The 16,151-nt window shown below is 41.7% G+C and overlaps 2 protein-coding genes across 3 annotated transcripts in view; both read left to right on the forward strand.

Moving 5' to 3' along the window:
- The window catches only part of AGBL4 (AGBL carboxypeptidase 4), a 1,241,053-nt gene extending 1,230,578 nt beyond the window's left edge, over positions 1-10,475 (forward strand). Inside the window, exon 13 of the mRNA XM_046660687.1 lies at positions 10,372-10,475. Within this exon, the coding sequence (XP_046516643.1) occupies positions 10,372-10,384 (13 nt within the window). The 3' untranslated portion in view covers positions 10,385-10,475. The remainder of the gene's footprint in view (positions 1-10,371) is intronic.
- Positions 10,476-10,711: 236 nt separating this feature from the next.
- SPATA6 (spermatogenesis associated 6) overlaps positions 10,712-16,151 on the forward strand; it is a 122,565-nt gene continuing 117,125 nt past the window's right edge. The window contains exon 1 of one of the 2 annotated variants that reach the window (XM_046660688.1): positions 10,712-10,925. In XM_046660688.1, the coding sequence (XP_046516644.1) occupies positions 10,875-10,925 (51 nt within the window). In that variant the 5' untranslated portion in view covers positions 10,712-10,874. The remainder of the gene's footprint in view (positions 10,926-16,151) is intronic. The other variant, XM_046660689.1, reaches the window with a different exon arrangement.

A 16,151-nucleotide genomic window follows, 5' to 3' on the forward strand; every position in this document is an offset into this window, starting at 1 on the left:
GTCATGAGCATCCTTTCCCTGTCTGTGAGAATTCCACTTCCAGCCCCCCTGCAGCTGCAGAGGCCATGTGGCCTAGCAAACGGAGGTCTGTGGGGAGGCCTCTGGAAAAACCTTTATTTCCTTATAAAAAGGGACAGGCATGACTTTCTACTTTGTTGGTGCTGCCCTTTCTTCTTTTTCCCAGTATGAATATGGAAAACCAGCACGAAAAAAAAAGTGCTAATGACAGTGAAATGGAAAAATAGAAAGGGCCTGGGCTTTCAAACCAGCTGAGCTTCTACAGCCTCCCACTGCTGACTTCCTCCAGACTTCTTGGTATATGAGAGAATTAGATATCTTTATTTGTTAAGCCAACAATAATTGAGTTTTCTGTTATTTGCAAGTAAAAGCCATTTACCTGAGTATTTGGTACTTTCTTGTGATGAAAGCTATTATGATTTTTTATCCCCTTGAAAAAAGAGGAGTACAGCCCATGCTAATGTTCAGCGTTCAGAAAATGAGAGTCCTCAGGATGAAAATGTACACTAGATTGAGATCATTTTTTTTACTGGCTGTAATAGGTTGCTAGGGCTGCCATAACAAAGTACCACCGACTGAGAGGCTTAAACAGCAGAAATTTATTTTCTGACAGTTCTGGAGGCTTGAAGTCCAGGATCAAGGTGTTTGCAAGTTTGGTTTCTTCTGAGGACCTCTCTCCTCACCTTGTAGATAACCATCTTCTGTCTGTGTCTTCCCCTGGTCTTTCCTCTGTGTGTGTCTATGTCCTAATCTCCTCTTCTTATAAGGACACCATTGGATTAGGGCCAATAACCTCATTTAATCTTAATAACCTCTTTAAAGTCCCCCTCTCCAAACATTTTGAGGTACTAAGGGTTAACACTTCAACATACGAATCTTAGGGGACACAATTCAGTCCATAATACTAGTGATAAAATTTGGGCAAGGATAGGCTGTTCATGACTAGCTTAGACCGGTGGTTCTCAATCCTGATTATGATCACTTGGAGAAATTTTTAAACTATACACGCCTAGACCTCACTCCCAAAGGTGTGGATTTAACTGGTCTAAGATGAGACCAGGTGTATATTTAATTTTAGGTGTTGTCCACCATTATTTCTCTAAGGAAGAGTTGGTTAAACCACTTAAAGAAAATATGCTTACTTTATTTATTTTTAAAAAAATCCCCAGAACTTTGAGGGAATGGTGAGAAGACAACTTTGTTCTGATGGACAGAAGCTGAGAGAGAGCAATGTTAAAAGGGAGACTTCAGTGTAGAGGTCAGGCTACATATCTTGTTCAGAAAATGAGGAGAGACCCAACTCATCTCCACTCTTCTTCCCTGTAGGAATAGGGGGCAGCGAAGACACCCAAAGGCATTGGCAGCCACATCCATTTGAGGAATAATAGCCAGAGTGGAATACCCAGGGTGGCAAGCAGTGGGAGGGCAGTCACTGGTGCCAGTATGGCCTTAGGATTTTGGGCCACACTGTCAATTAATAGGTTTTATTTATTTTTAGAGGCTGGTATTAGAATTTAATTTTTTTGAAACTTGCAGGTGGCCTGGGAAGGACTGAAAAGCAATGCTTATCAACGTGCTAAGAAACCAACCCCAACGATAAAGGAAATACCATTTCTTAAGAGCATGACCTAAAAAGTCCTCTTGAGGTCGCTATTTCTGTCATGACGTTTAAATTTGTAATTTCTGCTGCAAAATTAATTCTGGACTAGGTTAAGAAATTTACAGTCAGCCTGTTTAACTTCTAACCTTCCTGCAGTTTTGATCAAATCAAATACTGTATTTGTTTCCTGTTGCCACTGTAACAAATTCCCGCAAACTTAGGGGCTTAAGACAACACAGACTTGTTACTCGATAGTTCTGGAGGTCAGAAGTCTGACATGAGTGTTATGGGACTAAAACCAAGATGGCAACAGGCTGGTTGCCCTGGAGTCTCTCAGAGAGAATCCACTCCTTGCCTTTTCCGCTTTCTAAAGGCTGCCCTCATTCCTTAGCTCATGGCTCCACACCAAGTCACCTTTTCTCCCTCTGCCTCCGTTATCACATTGCCCTCTTTCTGACTCCGACCCCTCCTGGTTCCCTTATGATTACATCAGGCCCACCTGGATAAACCAGGATAATCCTTCATCTCCAGATCATTAACTTGACCACATCTACAAAGTCCCTTTTGCCACAAAAAGTAACATTCATAGGTTCCAGGGATTAAGACGTAGACATCCTTAGGAAGCCATTATTCAGTTTACCACAAGTACTCCGTGTCCCAGGTGCTCACAGCTTAGTAGTTGTGGAGAAAAATAACTGGTACCTACATTAGAATTCCCCTCTTCCCCCCTAGCTCCAACAACATCAGAGGACCCTTCCTCATTCAGAAATTCTTCCCCAAAGTGGAGGAGGCTTCAGTCGATGCATTGCTACCAGCCTTTTGGTGCAGCTGCCCAGGTCATCATTATCTTTCCCGAAATGGAGACGGTAGGGTCGAGTCTCAGGAGGCCGTCTGCCAGGCTGGAAGTAACGTCCAATTCCAGCAGACTCAATTGTAATGAGGGCTCAGAACTTTATAGTGTGTCTTCCCATCCCACCTCTTGTTTTTCAAAAGCAAGCTGGCCTACTGCATGTCCATTTTCCTTAAGGCTCTTATATGAGAAATTAGAAGTGATCCCTCATTGGCTTATTACTTTCTAACACTCAGTCAGAGGAGTGGCCATCTAATTATCATTGACCAAACTAGCATATCTTACATAGGGAGACAAGATTAGTAAAACAAAACATTTGGGGGGCTATGTATTATTCTAGTTGCATAAGGCATTTCAAGGCCAAACACATTTTTCCCAGGGGTACAATTCATACTGTTCTGTATAAGAAAATTCTTATTACAGGATGACTCCTGCTTTATCTTTTCACTCCAAGCTATATCAGAAATTTTAAGAGTCTTGTTTCTCTTAAACCTTCCATACCATTCTCAGTGATAAACAAACCCACAGTCTAGCGTTACAGGTTTAGAAATTGTTCTCATTTAAAATAGACAGAATCATTCTGAGAATAAGTGACGAAAACATGCTTTCAGAAACACAACTTTCTAGTCAAAATGCAAGGTCATAATGATATATTATATATAACATCTATTCTGTTAATATAACAATTACTATTGTCATCATTATTATCTGGTTGTATTGTATCAAACTAATTGGTATGTTTGTTATTGACAAATTAAAATAATAAATAATAGGAGGCAGAATTTTATGGTGTAAAGAAGGCTGCCTTGGGAGAAGGGCGGAGTTAGGTCCAAACACCTTCTGTGTGAGCACGGACAAGTTAATTTACTTGGAGCTCGTTTCCTCATTGGTTAAATGGGAATATAAATATTTACCTTGGAGAGATGTGTGAGATATATAATTATGTATATAAAGTACCTTGTAGAATGCCTAATATATGATGTACTGTCACTGAATGGTTACTACGGCTATAATTATTGTTAATAGTGCTATAAGTAATGAAGACACTGACTTTGTTGGAAATCATTTCCCTTACGGAGATTGCACACGAATGAAAGACAACAGAGGTCTTTAAACACGCTTCTGACCTTCTGACCGTTTGGTCGGGGAGTCTGAGTTACCATCTTCGCTTCATAAATGCAAAGGAGACTGTATAAAAGAAAAAAAAAACGCTCTATTCCCTCAAAGTATTCATCAAATGAAGTAGGATTTCTGGGAAAGATTAAGAGCTTACATCTTTTATTAGACTGATTTCCCATAAAATTTCTTTTTTTTTCCTTAAAGATTGGCACCTGGGCTAACAACTGTTGCCAATCTTTTTTTTTTCTTCTTCTTTATCTCCCCAAACCCCCCCTGTACACAGTTGTATATCCTAGTTGCACGTCCTTCTAGTTGTGGGATTCCCATAAAATTTCTTAGAGGATAAAAGGAGGGGAAGGGCAGAAGCAGTCCTATTTCTGCTTTATGTGCTACCTGTGATTAGAAATCTTCCTGAGATACCATTAATTATAGTGGTGCTATTCACAATGCTGCTATTCAGGCCTATTAGAACGTTCACCAAAAATTCTGTGCCTTGGGCTTAGAAATTGGCAGCTGAATTTTTGTATGAGGCTGCAACTCGAAGGCTATAACACAGGGAACACCTTCAAACTAGTTGCTATAGACTGAAGGTTCGTGTCCCCCCCAAACTCATACAGTGAAAGTCTAACCCCCAGTGTGATGGTGTTTGTGGGTGGGGCCTTCGAGAGATGATTAGGTTGTGAGGGTGGAGCCCTCACAAACGGGATTAGCGCTCTTATGAAAGAGACCCCAGAGAGCTCTCTCATCTGCTCCATCAAGTGAGGCTACAATGAGAAAACAGCCATCTGCAACCTGGAACCCAGCCGTGCTGCACCCTGATCTTGATTGCCAGCCTCCACAACTGTGAGAAATAAATTTCTGATGCTTATAAGCCACCCAGTCTACGGTGTTCTGTTACAGCAGCCAAAACTGGCTAAGGCAGGAGCTGTGCAGAGAGAGCCCAGAAACCTGCATGGGGTCTCCCTAAAAGTTCAAGGCTGAGGGATGAGTTTTACATTTACAGGGTGAGACCGCTTGAGACTTGCAAATTAGCAGCTGCTACAGGGTTGGGAGCAGAACAGAGATACTTGAGATCAAACAGTGCTGGGGACACTGGAGTTCTGAACCTTCTATTGTGGAGAGATCTTTTTTTAACACTTGGTTAATACTCCTGGAATCCAGCTGATACATGAGAAAGGCTGCACTGTAGCAGAAAGGACCATTCCTCATGGTAAGGCCTACACTAGACTTGCTTTAACAAAGTCTATAACCAAGTGTGACAAAGCCCATAGGAGAAACAATTTGGAAGTTGAGTGCTATCAAGTTACAGGGGCTTTAAAAACGTCTTGGGCTTCCCACCTATCCGCACTAACAAAGCATATTGCTAAGTCAGCACAAGTTTAAGGTAATCAGCCAGTAATCACAATGGCTGCTAAAACAAGAACCAACACTCTTCAGAGAAAGATAGGAGAAACCAAAGTTTTACAATGTGTTATGCAAAACATCCAGTATTCAGGAAAAAATAAATCACTAGACATACAAAGAAACAGAAAAATTTGATCCATACTCATGAAAACATTCAGTTAGGAGAAATAGAACTTATGTGGCATAGATGGTGGATATAGCATAAAAAGACTTTTAAGCAGCTATTGTAAACATGTTCAAAGAATTAAAGGAAAATATGGTCAAAGAGTAATGGAAAATATGGTCCTGGTGTTGAGCAAACAGAGAATGACAGCAGACAAGTAGAAACTAAAAAAAGACCAAATGGAAATTTTAGAACTGAATATTACATTCACTGAAATGAAGAATTCACTGGATGGGCTTAACAGCAGATTGGGGACGGCAGAAGAAAGAGTCAGTCACCTTGAAGACAGACGAATAGAAATTATATGCTCAAGAATCTGAGAAAAAAAGATTGAAGAAAAGTGAAGAGAACATCAAAGAACTGTGGACAGGAGCAAGCAAACAGTCACTCTTATTTTATAAAGCTAGAGTAATCTAGATTCCAAAACCAAAAGAAACAATATTGAAAATTATAGGTCCAATTTGCTCATGAACAAAAATGCGAAAACATAAATAAAATGTTAGCTAACAAAATACCAAAGCATATTCACAAAACAGCCTAGTAGGGGACTACAAGGAAGGTAAAATATCAGAGAAATCTATCAATATAATTCATTTCATAAATAGGCTAAAGTTGAAAGCTCATATGATTATCTCAATACTCAGTACAGAAAAAGCATTTGACACTGTTCAACACCTATTTATTTTTGTATGAATTAATGTGGAACTAAACATATACAAAAGTAGAAAAATAGTATAATGAATTCTAGCATACTTGTCATCAACAATTACATGGCTAATTTGTTTCATTCATACTCTCACCCACTTGCCATCACTACCACCTCCCACCTCCCACTACCACTGGAGTTGTTGAAGCAAATCCCAGACATCATATTTCATCCATAAATACTTCAGTGCATATGACTTTTTAAAAGATAAGAGGTCTTTCTTTTTTTTGAGGAAGATTAGCCCTGAGCTAACATCTGCCGCCAATCCTCCTCTTTTCCTAAGGAAGACTGGCCCTGAGCTAACATCCATGCCCATCTTCCTCTACTTTATATGTGGGACGCCTACCACAGCATGGCTTTTGCCAAGCGGTGCCACATCCAGACCCGGGATCCGAACTGGCTAACCCTGGGCCAGAGAAGCGGAATGTGTGAACTCAACCGCTGCGCCACGGGGCCAGCCCCAAGAGGTCTTTTTTTAAAGAACAGGACCCCAGTACCACTATCACTCCTAAAAATTTATCAAAGATTACCATATGTCCAGTCAGCGTTCAAATTTCCCCTATTGTCTCATAAATATTCTACATTAGGATATGTCTTTTTAGTCTTTTTTTTAAATACAGTCTCTCCTATTTTTTTCCTTTGCAGCATATTTGTTGAAGAAACAATATTGTCTTTATTTTGCTGCCTGCATCCCTATGGTTTTGTTTAACAAGTTAGTTGCTTTGAATATTGTATTTCCTGTACGTTGGTGATATGTTTGGATGCTTGGTCAGATTCAAGTTTGATTTTTGGGCTTGAAAGGTGGTGTTGTGTACTCCTAACTGTATCACCTCAGAAGGGACATAGCGTCTGCTTGTCTCTCTTTTTGTAATGTTAAGATTACAAAATCTTGTCTGATTGACCTACCCCTTATGAAATTCCTCATCAGCTTTTCACTAATGGTTTTAGCAGCCATGAATATTTGAATTCTTCGTTTCTGTCCAATCATAGCTGGGGGTTTTCTATAAAGAAAACTCATCAACTCTTTGGTCATCCTGAGGTATAGTCCAAACAAGAAATTCAGGATGAATGGTTGATTCTTTCTTTTTATTTATCAGTTTTCAGAGTGAGTTGGTTCTTAAATCATCCACAGTTGACTAATGCTTTTTTCCCCCTTTGAGTAACGTTACCAACTCATGGATTTTTAACACATCTGATGTGTTTCGATGCACTACAATTGTTATTCTTTTTGGTGCTTGTGGTAGGCAGAATAATTATCCCTCAAAGATGTCCATATCCTGATGCCTGGAATCTGTGACTACGCTATCTCACATGGCAAAGACAGAATTAAGGTTGCAGATGGAATTACAGGTGTTAATCAGCCAACCTTAAGAAAAAGAGATTATCTAAGAAGGCTCAATGTAATCACAAACATCTTTAAAAGTGGGAGAAAGAGGTAGGAGGGTACGTCAGAGTGATGCAACGTGACGAAGATTTGACTTGCCATTGCTGGCTTTGAAGAGGGAGGAAGGAGACCATGAGGTAAGGAATGCTGGTGGCCTCTCGAAGCTGTAAACGGCCAGGAGACAGATTCTCTACTAGAGTTTCCAGAAAGGAACCCAGCTGACCCCTTGATTTTAGCCCAGTAAGGCCTGTGTTGGACTTCTTACCTACAGAATGTAAGATCATAAATTTCTATTATTTTAGCCTCTGAGTGTGTGGTAATTTGTTATGGGAGCAACAGAAATCCAATACAGTGCTTATCACTTCTATGAGAAAAACAGCAATAATAAGAATGGAAAAAACAGATGAACTATTCAATCAGAAAGAGTTTAACAGATTTGCTAGACTAACCTATAAAAGTAATTTTTTTCTCACTAGTCACAATAATAAACTAGTAAATTTAGTGAAAAATAGGAAACTCCTCTCAACAGTGTAAACAAAAAACTAAAACTAAATACTATGTAGGAATCAGGTAGGACCTTTATGCAGAAACTTGAAAACCCTAGTAAAGGACATAGAAAATGATCTGATAAATGGAGAAACAGTTTATGTTCTTGGATGGGATGATGTACTATTCCAAAGATGTCAATTCCCCAAATTAGTCTATAAATGTAATGTTTTACAATAAAAATTCCAGTTGGACTGTTTGAGGAACTTGATAAACTTACTCTAAAACAGAAAGAGGCAATAAAGGATCACACATAGCTAAATCAACCTCATAACGAAAAAGAGAGAGGGAGACTTGCCAAACAGGATATTAAGAACTCATAGTAATAAAGCAGTGTGATACTTCTGCAAGAAGAGACAAATAGAACACTGGAACAGAGTTGAAAGCTTGAAGACGGAACTTGAGGTAGTTAATACACGGTACAGCTGGTGCCACAAATCAAGGAGGACAAGTAGAGAATGTTCAGTAGGTACTGTTGGGAAATCCAGCTCACCCTCTAGAGTTTTGAAAAACAACAACTGGAGCTTGGATTCCTATCCAACATCATGGACAAAGATTGAGTCTTGATGGATTAAACAACAAAATGGGAAAGGTAAACCTATGAAGTGGACAGGATAAATACAGGAATTATTTCTGTCACCTAAGAATGGGGGAGACTTCTTAAAATGTCAGAAACATAAACATAAAAGATAAAGTAAAAATGATGGACTAAATCAAAGTTGGGTATTTCTATGAACTGAAGTAGACCCTGGACAAAGTTTACAAACAGATGAAAAAGAGAGAAGATATTTGCATGTCTAAAACTGACGAGATTAATTACCAGCATATATAAGAACTCCTGTAAGAAAGACAAAAAACTTCAATAGAAAAGTGGCAAGCGATATGAGCAGACAGTTTATAGTAAAGAAAACAGAAAATCTTATAAACATATAAAGATATGCTCAGACGCATCAGTAATCTGAGAAATTTAATAGTGAGATGGTACTTTATATCTGTTATACTGGGGAAAACAAGAAAGCTCGATAATGCCAAGCCTGGGGGCATAGTAACCCTCAAACACTGGTGGTGAGAGTGCAGACTCATGTGGCATTCTGGACAGCAACTTGGAATTATTTGGTCAAACTAAGAATATTTATACTCCATGACAATTTCTCTTCTGTTCCTCACACACCACATGGAAAATTAAAAGACTCAAGCACAAACTGGGGCAGACATTTGCAACACATATAATAGACAAAGTTTAGTATCTAGAATATATAAGAACTCCTATAAATCAGTGACAGGGGAGAGAGAAACAATCTAATAGAAAAATGGGCAAGAAAATTACTAGGCAGTTCACAAAGAGAAAGTGGAAAGATTAATAAAATCATGAAAAGTTGCTCAACCTCAAGAATAATGAGATGCAAAATAAATCCACAATGTGACACTCGACTACACACACCCAAATATACAAAAATTAAAAATCTAAACAATACCAAATGTTGGTGAGGATGTAGAAAAATAAGAACTCTTAAACACTCCTGGCAGGAACATAAATTAGTACCACTTCTTTGTAGTATGGTGTGGTATTACCTGCTAAAGGCCTCTTAGTGCAAAAACTAATACCAGTCAAACCACTCCGACTCTAGCACATGTGCACTAGTCAGCATGTACCAGAGTGTCCCTAACAACAATGTTAATCATAGCTAACAATAGAAACAGTACAAATGACCATCAATAATAGAAAGCATAAATAAATCAATATATATTCATGTACTAGAGTACTGTCCAACAATGGAAAAAACTTCAGTTACACGGCATAACATTGGGTGAATCCCACAACATAACAGTAAGTGAGAGAAGCAAGTCACCGGAGAATACATATTATATTAATTTCACTTACATGACATCAATAACTGGCAAAAAATCAAACAATATTTTCTTTAGAAATGCATACATGAATAATGAAATATTTAGAAAAGCAAGGGCATTATTGTAACAAAAGTCAGGGTTGTGGTCCCAGGGCAAGGCAAGGAAGGCAAGGCAATGCTGGGGCATTTCTAAGGTGCTAGTAATGTTCTATTTCTTAACTTGGGTGTTATTAGACCGGTATTCACTTTATTGTTATTGCTAAGGATGACTATGTTTTATACACTTCTGTCTGTATAAGTTGTTTCACAATTAAAATGATTTTTAATTGAGCAATCTCTTAGATTGTTTTCATCTTTGATGACCTACAGCCTAGGCCCTGCGCAACTGGTTTTAATCTTGGTCCTTCATTGACGGTTCACTTTAAGCCACATACATTGAGATGCATACACAGGTGAATCAGACAGGAAACCCTGAAGGGAGAGGGGGCCACACTAACAAAGAGAGGATCACAGAATTGGGGACTAGGAAGAAGAGCGTGATGATCTGATTCAAGACCTCTTCTCAGGGACGCAAGTGATGTTTTCCTTGAGAGCTCCTGACTTCCAATCCTGGTTCAGACTTTGACTTGGGCAAGTCTCCTCTCTAATCCTCAGTTTCTTCATACTGGCTTTGTAAACTGTATTGTGAAATCCAAACAAGAGAACTAATAACAATTATTCTTCTTTCACAGTTGGGGAAACTGAGGCCGGAGAGGAACGCCACTCGCCCAAGGTGCCATCGCCACGTTGGAACTCAGGGTTCCTAAGTCCAACTCCCTGACCAGTGCACTGTCCCATTACACAAACAGCTATTGTCTCCTTTGTGCCAACAGTTTGATGTCACAGACGACCCGCCCCGCCCCTTCTGAAGCCCCGCCTCCTCGCGCGGCCCCGCCCCGCCCAGCGTGCGCCGAGCCCCGCCCCCAGCCGCTCGCCCTCGCGCCGCGGCTCCAGCGCGTCCCCGCCCGGCCTCTCTTCCGGCCACGCCCCTCCTGGCTGCCATGACAACGGGTCCGCGCCCCGCGCACAGCTGCTGCTCCGGCGGGACCCAGGCTGGACCGCGGGCCCCGGCCTGGGGGCCACAGCTGCCACCGCCGCCGCCACCTCGTCTCCTCCCCGACCCCGCCCCGCCCCGCGTCTCCTCGCCTCACTCGGGCCCGCGGCCGGGGTCCCTCCCCGCCGACCTCCCGCGCAGATGCCGAAAGTGAAGGCGCTGCAATGCGCCCTGGCGCTGGAGATCCGCTCTGTGAGTACCGGTCGCGCCCCAGCCCCGCCGCCGGGGTCAGGGAGCCCCCGGGATTCACTCGGGACGCCTCCTCCGTTCGCGTCCGAGAACCTCAAGTCACCTCCAGACCCCCCTCACCCTCCGAGTCAGCCTCGGGAGCCGTGACCCCGCGTCCCTTGGGTCTTCCCCGCGTCCCGGTCCGGGGCGCCCTCCCCCCCAGCGCGCGGAGGTCTGACCCCGCCGCCGCTCGCCTCCTTCGTCCCCGCTTCCAGGGCCCGGTCCTTCACGTCGTTTCCGAACCGCGTCGGAAAGCCCCTCCTCCCCCGCCCCGACTCTCCAAGGAGTTGTGTGCGTGTGGGGGTCTTTTGACAGTCCTCTTCGGCCCCTGTTCTCGTAGCGAGAGGATTCCTGGCCGCGTCTCACCAGTCTTCAGTGGGGACTCTTCCTTCCTCATCACTGCAGGCCGACACTTTCAGACAAATTCCCAAGCTTCTGATCAGTGAAGGGGCCTTTACTCTCCGTCGTCAATGTGGAATCCCACACCCAGCAACCGGGATGTGTCCAAGCACCTTGCCATCCCCCCCAGGGCCAGCCCCTCAGAAATGGTTTCAGGCCCTCCAATCCCCAAACCCTCTCGGCGCTGAGAGGGATCCCGTATCCTTCCCGGCGCTCCAAGGAAGGCACAACTGTTAGTTCTCTGAACTTTCTAGAGAGGACCTGCAGCCCCACCCAGTCGCTCTCCACACTTGCTGAGAACCTCCTTCCCCCGACCCCACTGTGCAAGTCCAGCTGAGGCAGAGAGCCCCCACGGCCTTCCTCCAGGGAAGGGCTTGGACCTCTCCACGCTCGGAGAGACCTCCATCCCGCTTAGTAATCTCAGAAGACCCTTCCAAGGGTTTCCGACTCCTTCCCCTTCCTCTAGAGAGCCCGCCTCTAGAGGAAATCCCCTAAGAGAACTTCTGTGCCCCTGATTTAGACCTACAAGCAGTTTGGAACCAAAATTCCTCCTTCAGTTCCTTTTCTCTCCTTCCACTTAAGTCTTCTTTCCTCTCAGTCTTCTCTTTGACCTCCCAGCAAAACTGGGGCTGGAGGGAGGCGGGGGTACTGACGTATCCACCACCACTCCCCCGGGTGCTGCAGCGAGAAACCTCCTCACTTCCTTCCTGCACGCCCTGCTGGCGAGGCTTCTCTCCACGGAGCCCACCCTTGCAGCATCCCGTCCCACCTCCCCTCTCCCTCACCCCCCTTTCCTGGCTGTCCTTCCTTCCAGTAACGGGAGGCCGCTGCAGCACAGTCCATGAACCCTCCTGGGAAGTCACAAGCCGTTTTAGCTCTTTCGTTAGATCTTAAAGAAGGGAAGGCTGGGTAGGGCAGCGTGTGGAGGAGCAGAAAGTTCCTGGCACGCTCAGTTTGTCTTTAAGGCTGCAGAGATGTTTCTCTATAGCCCTACTTTCAGATGTTTTCCTCCCACAGCTCCAAAGTTTGGCAGCTTTTTTGTAAAGTAAGATTTGTTTAGCAAAAGAATACATGAACCTTTCTAAACCGCTGGGCCCTGGCAGTTAGTAAAACTCTGCGGCGTGCAGCCTCTCGACAGACTTCACGACTGCCTGCCGCTTCCTCCTCTGCTGACCAATGGGCTTTGCAGCCTGGTGAGTGCAGCCGGGACTGGCTGGTCCCTCCTGCCTGCCTTTGCCAATGCAGACCTTCCTAGGGGAAGGGCTTTGTTGTAATTGATTACTGCCTGAAGGAGTCGGAGAAATAAATTTTATTTCACTGCTCCTTCTCCTCGGTATTAGTTGCACAGCAGAAAGTGAATGTAAATGGAGCTTGGTGGTTTATTGAGGCTTAAGAGGTTATGCATGTGGAAACATTCCTATTTAATTTTTTTCAACAAACATTTGTCACAGAATTTTACAGTTCTAAAAACTCTTAGTTATCATTGGATTTAATTCCTTTTTACAGGTGAGAAAATCATCAAGGCTTACCACGGCTAGTGATTTTCTAGTTGCACAGCTATAAAGGGGCAGATCTGCAACAAGACACTAAGTTTTCTGACCAGCAAAAGCCCTGTTAAATGGCGCTGATGGCTCTGAAGGAGCGAAAAAGACCATTAATAACCACACAAGTTTAACAAGCTAGATTAATTTGGCTTTGATTGAATAGAGGAATTATGTGACCATAAATATGTTCCACATTGTCTTTTTCATTTAGTTTAATTTTTTATATTTACATGGTATAAAAGTCAAAACTATCTAAAATAATGTACTTACAGAAATCTCACTTCCAGCCCTGTCACCTCAAACCTATTTCCCGCCTATACTCATCTGCTGTAGGTGACCGTTTTTATTGGTTTCTGATTTATTCTTCCAATATTTCGTTTTGTAATATAACCACATAGATCCACACACACTACCCTCCCCTCACATGTATTTTCTTTCCTTTCCTTCCTTTCTTACATAGTAGCTGACATTATAGAAACTATTTTGTACTTTGCCGTTTTTCTTCACTTAGTCTATCCTGGAGATCACTCTATATCTAGAAAAGTTGGCATATTCTTTTTCCCTCAACTTTTGATTGACATTTTTCAAACATAGGAAATAGTTGGAAGAATAGTACAATGAATAGCTATCCCATGGCCTATGTACGTTAATTCAATTTATCTGTACATATGTAAATGTATAAAATATTTTTTGCTGAAAATTTTAAAGTAAATTGTTGATAGTATGATACTCCGCCCCTAAATACATCTTCTAAAAATAAGGACGTTGTTCTTCATAACCTCAATACCATTATCACACTTAGCATAATTAGAGTTTCCTAGTATCAAGTCCATACGCAAGTTTACCCAGTTGTCCCCAAAAGGACTTGTATAGTTAACTTTTTCACACCTGTATCCGATCAGGGTTTACATTTGCATTTGGTTGTTGGGTCTTTTTAGTCCGTTTTAATACGAAGCAGTTCTAATTTTTCATTCCCACGATGTCTCCTCTTTTTTTTTCCCCCAGTGGATTTAGATGAATTCATACACTCATATAATCATTACTCAGATCAAGAATTTAAAACACTTCCATCACCCCAGGAAGTTACCTTGTGTCCTTGTCAAGCCCCATGCTGAGGGAACTACTCTACTGATTTCTATCACTGTAGATTCCTTTGCCAGGACTTGAACTTCATATGAAATGGGGCCATGCAGTATGCGATATCTTGTGTCTGGCTTTTTTTGCTCAGCATGATTTTGAGCTTCCTCCATGTGTGTGTATCAGTAGTTTGTTCCCTTGTATTGTGGAGTAGTAGTCTACTGTATTTGTATACCACAGCATATTTATCTGTTCTACTTATTGATGATTACTTGGATGTTACCAGGTTGTGATTGTCATGGATAAAGCTGCTATGAACATTCGTTCCTGTAAAAAGTCTTTTGTGCACATTGTCTTTTGAAGAGACTAGGCTCAGATATAGAATATACCATGTTGTGTTATTGTCTGAATTTTTTCCCTTTGTGGTGACATTTAATTTGTTCCCAATTCTTATAAACTGGAAATGAGATGTTTTATTTTTACATGCCTGTTGAAAGTGTGGCACTCCATTCTCTTCTCCCCTCTCCCCCTCCATGTGTATTTTTTGCTGCAGTCTTGTATTAGTGACAATCTCATATGTTTAATAGTGTGTTAATATGAGAACAAGAGCATAGTAAACATGAAAGATTTTGGTATATAACACATTTTGTGTTGCTCAACAGAGCCATATGACTTGAGAGAAAATATATTGCTGGGAAGAAAGTGTGACTTTTCTCAGGGAATCTTCAGAGAACGATATGATGTGCTAAGTAACTTGTTTTTAAAGAGCGGCAAAAGAATTATGTTTCCCATCACTTACACTTTTAATATTTTCAACGCTTGAAAGATTTTTGCTGCTTCTCTCTCTTTTCTTTTTATTATTCAGTAGTTCAATTTTCATGAGATTATTTGGGAAAAGAGAAGGAAGAGATGGGAGATACAAAAGTAAGGCGCAATGCCTGGGCAATGAAACCGGCTGTTTGCTTTACCTGAACGGTGTCAGTCTGGGGGTAGTTTATATACATATTTCCCAGTTGTTCTTCTTTCTACTCACTCACGTTACCTCGCTCAAATTATTGAGAGCACTGGGGCGAACAGATCTTGGTCGTTTTCAGTCACTGCTCATCTGAACCTTTGTGGTCCTTATCCAGGTTTCTGTGCAATGGTGTCTCACTCACACTTGCACTATGGTTCCAATATGGTTGGTAGTAAATTTCTCTGGAATATAGACTTTTTAAAACTTTAACTATAAAATACTTGAAACTTACAGAAAAAAATTGAATGCCATGACCCCTCAGTTTAACAAAAGCCACATTTTACGTGTTTGCTGCAGAGTTTTGTTTTTAAGAAATGAAATGTTACGGATATAGTTAAGGCCTCTTATAGTTTGTACCTCTTCCTCACCCCAATTTTCCTCCTTCCCTTCTTAGGAATAAGGTAATCAATATCCTGAAGTTGTAGTGTATTCTGTTCATTCAGGTTTTCTACTTTACTATATACTTGTGTATGTCTGTGTACAACCTATTCTATCATTTTGTTTGTTTTAAAACTTTACACAAATATATCATACTTTATGTATCCTGCAAACTAGTTTTTCTACTTCGCTGTTGAAATTTGTCAGTGTTGATTCTGGCAGATCTAGTTCATATCCTTAATTCCTGTATAATGCTGTGTATTTATATGACAGTGATTTAATTTTTGTTCCCTTATTGATGGACTTTTAAATACCAATTTTTTTTTTTTAGTGACTATTAACCCACCCAAGGATAGTTTCCCAGGAAGATTTCTTTCTTTCTTTTTTTTTTTTTTTGATGAGGAAGATTGGCCCTGAGCTAACATCTGTTGCCAATCTTCCTGTTTTTCCCTCTCCCCAAAGCCCCAGGACATAGTTGTATATCCTAGTTGTAGGTCATTCTACTTCTTCTATGTGGGATGCTGCCACAGCATGAGTTGATGAGCAGTGCATTGGTCTCCACCCAGGATCCACACTGGCGAACCCTGGGCCACTGAAGTGGAGCATGTGAACTTAACCACTCAGCCATGGGGCTGCCCCCCATCCCTTTTTAATATTACAGACAATGTTGCAATGAGTATTTTTGTACACATCTCCTGGTGTCTATGTGTCAGTTGTTCTCAGGTGCAAGTTCTGTGCCCTGGAGAGAATTTTAGAAATTTGTTGGGCTAGCTTTGC

Source organism: Equus quagga, chromosome 5 (genome assembly GCF_021613505.1).
Source record: "Equus quagga isolate Etosha38 chromosome 5, UCLA_HA_Equagga_1.0, whole genome shotgun sequence".
Classification (NCBI taxonomy): domain Eukaryota; kingdom Metazoa; phylum Chordata; class Mammalia; order Perissodactyla; family Equidae; genus Equus; species Equus quagga.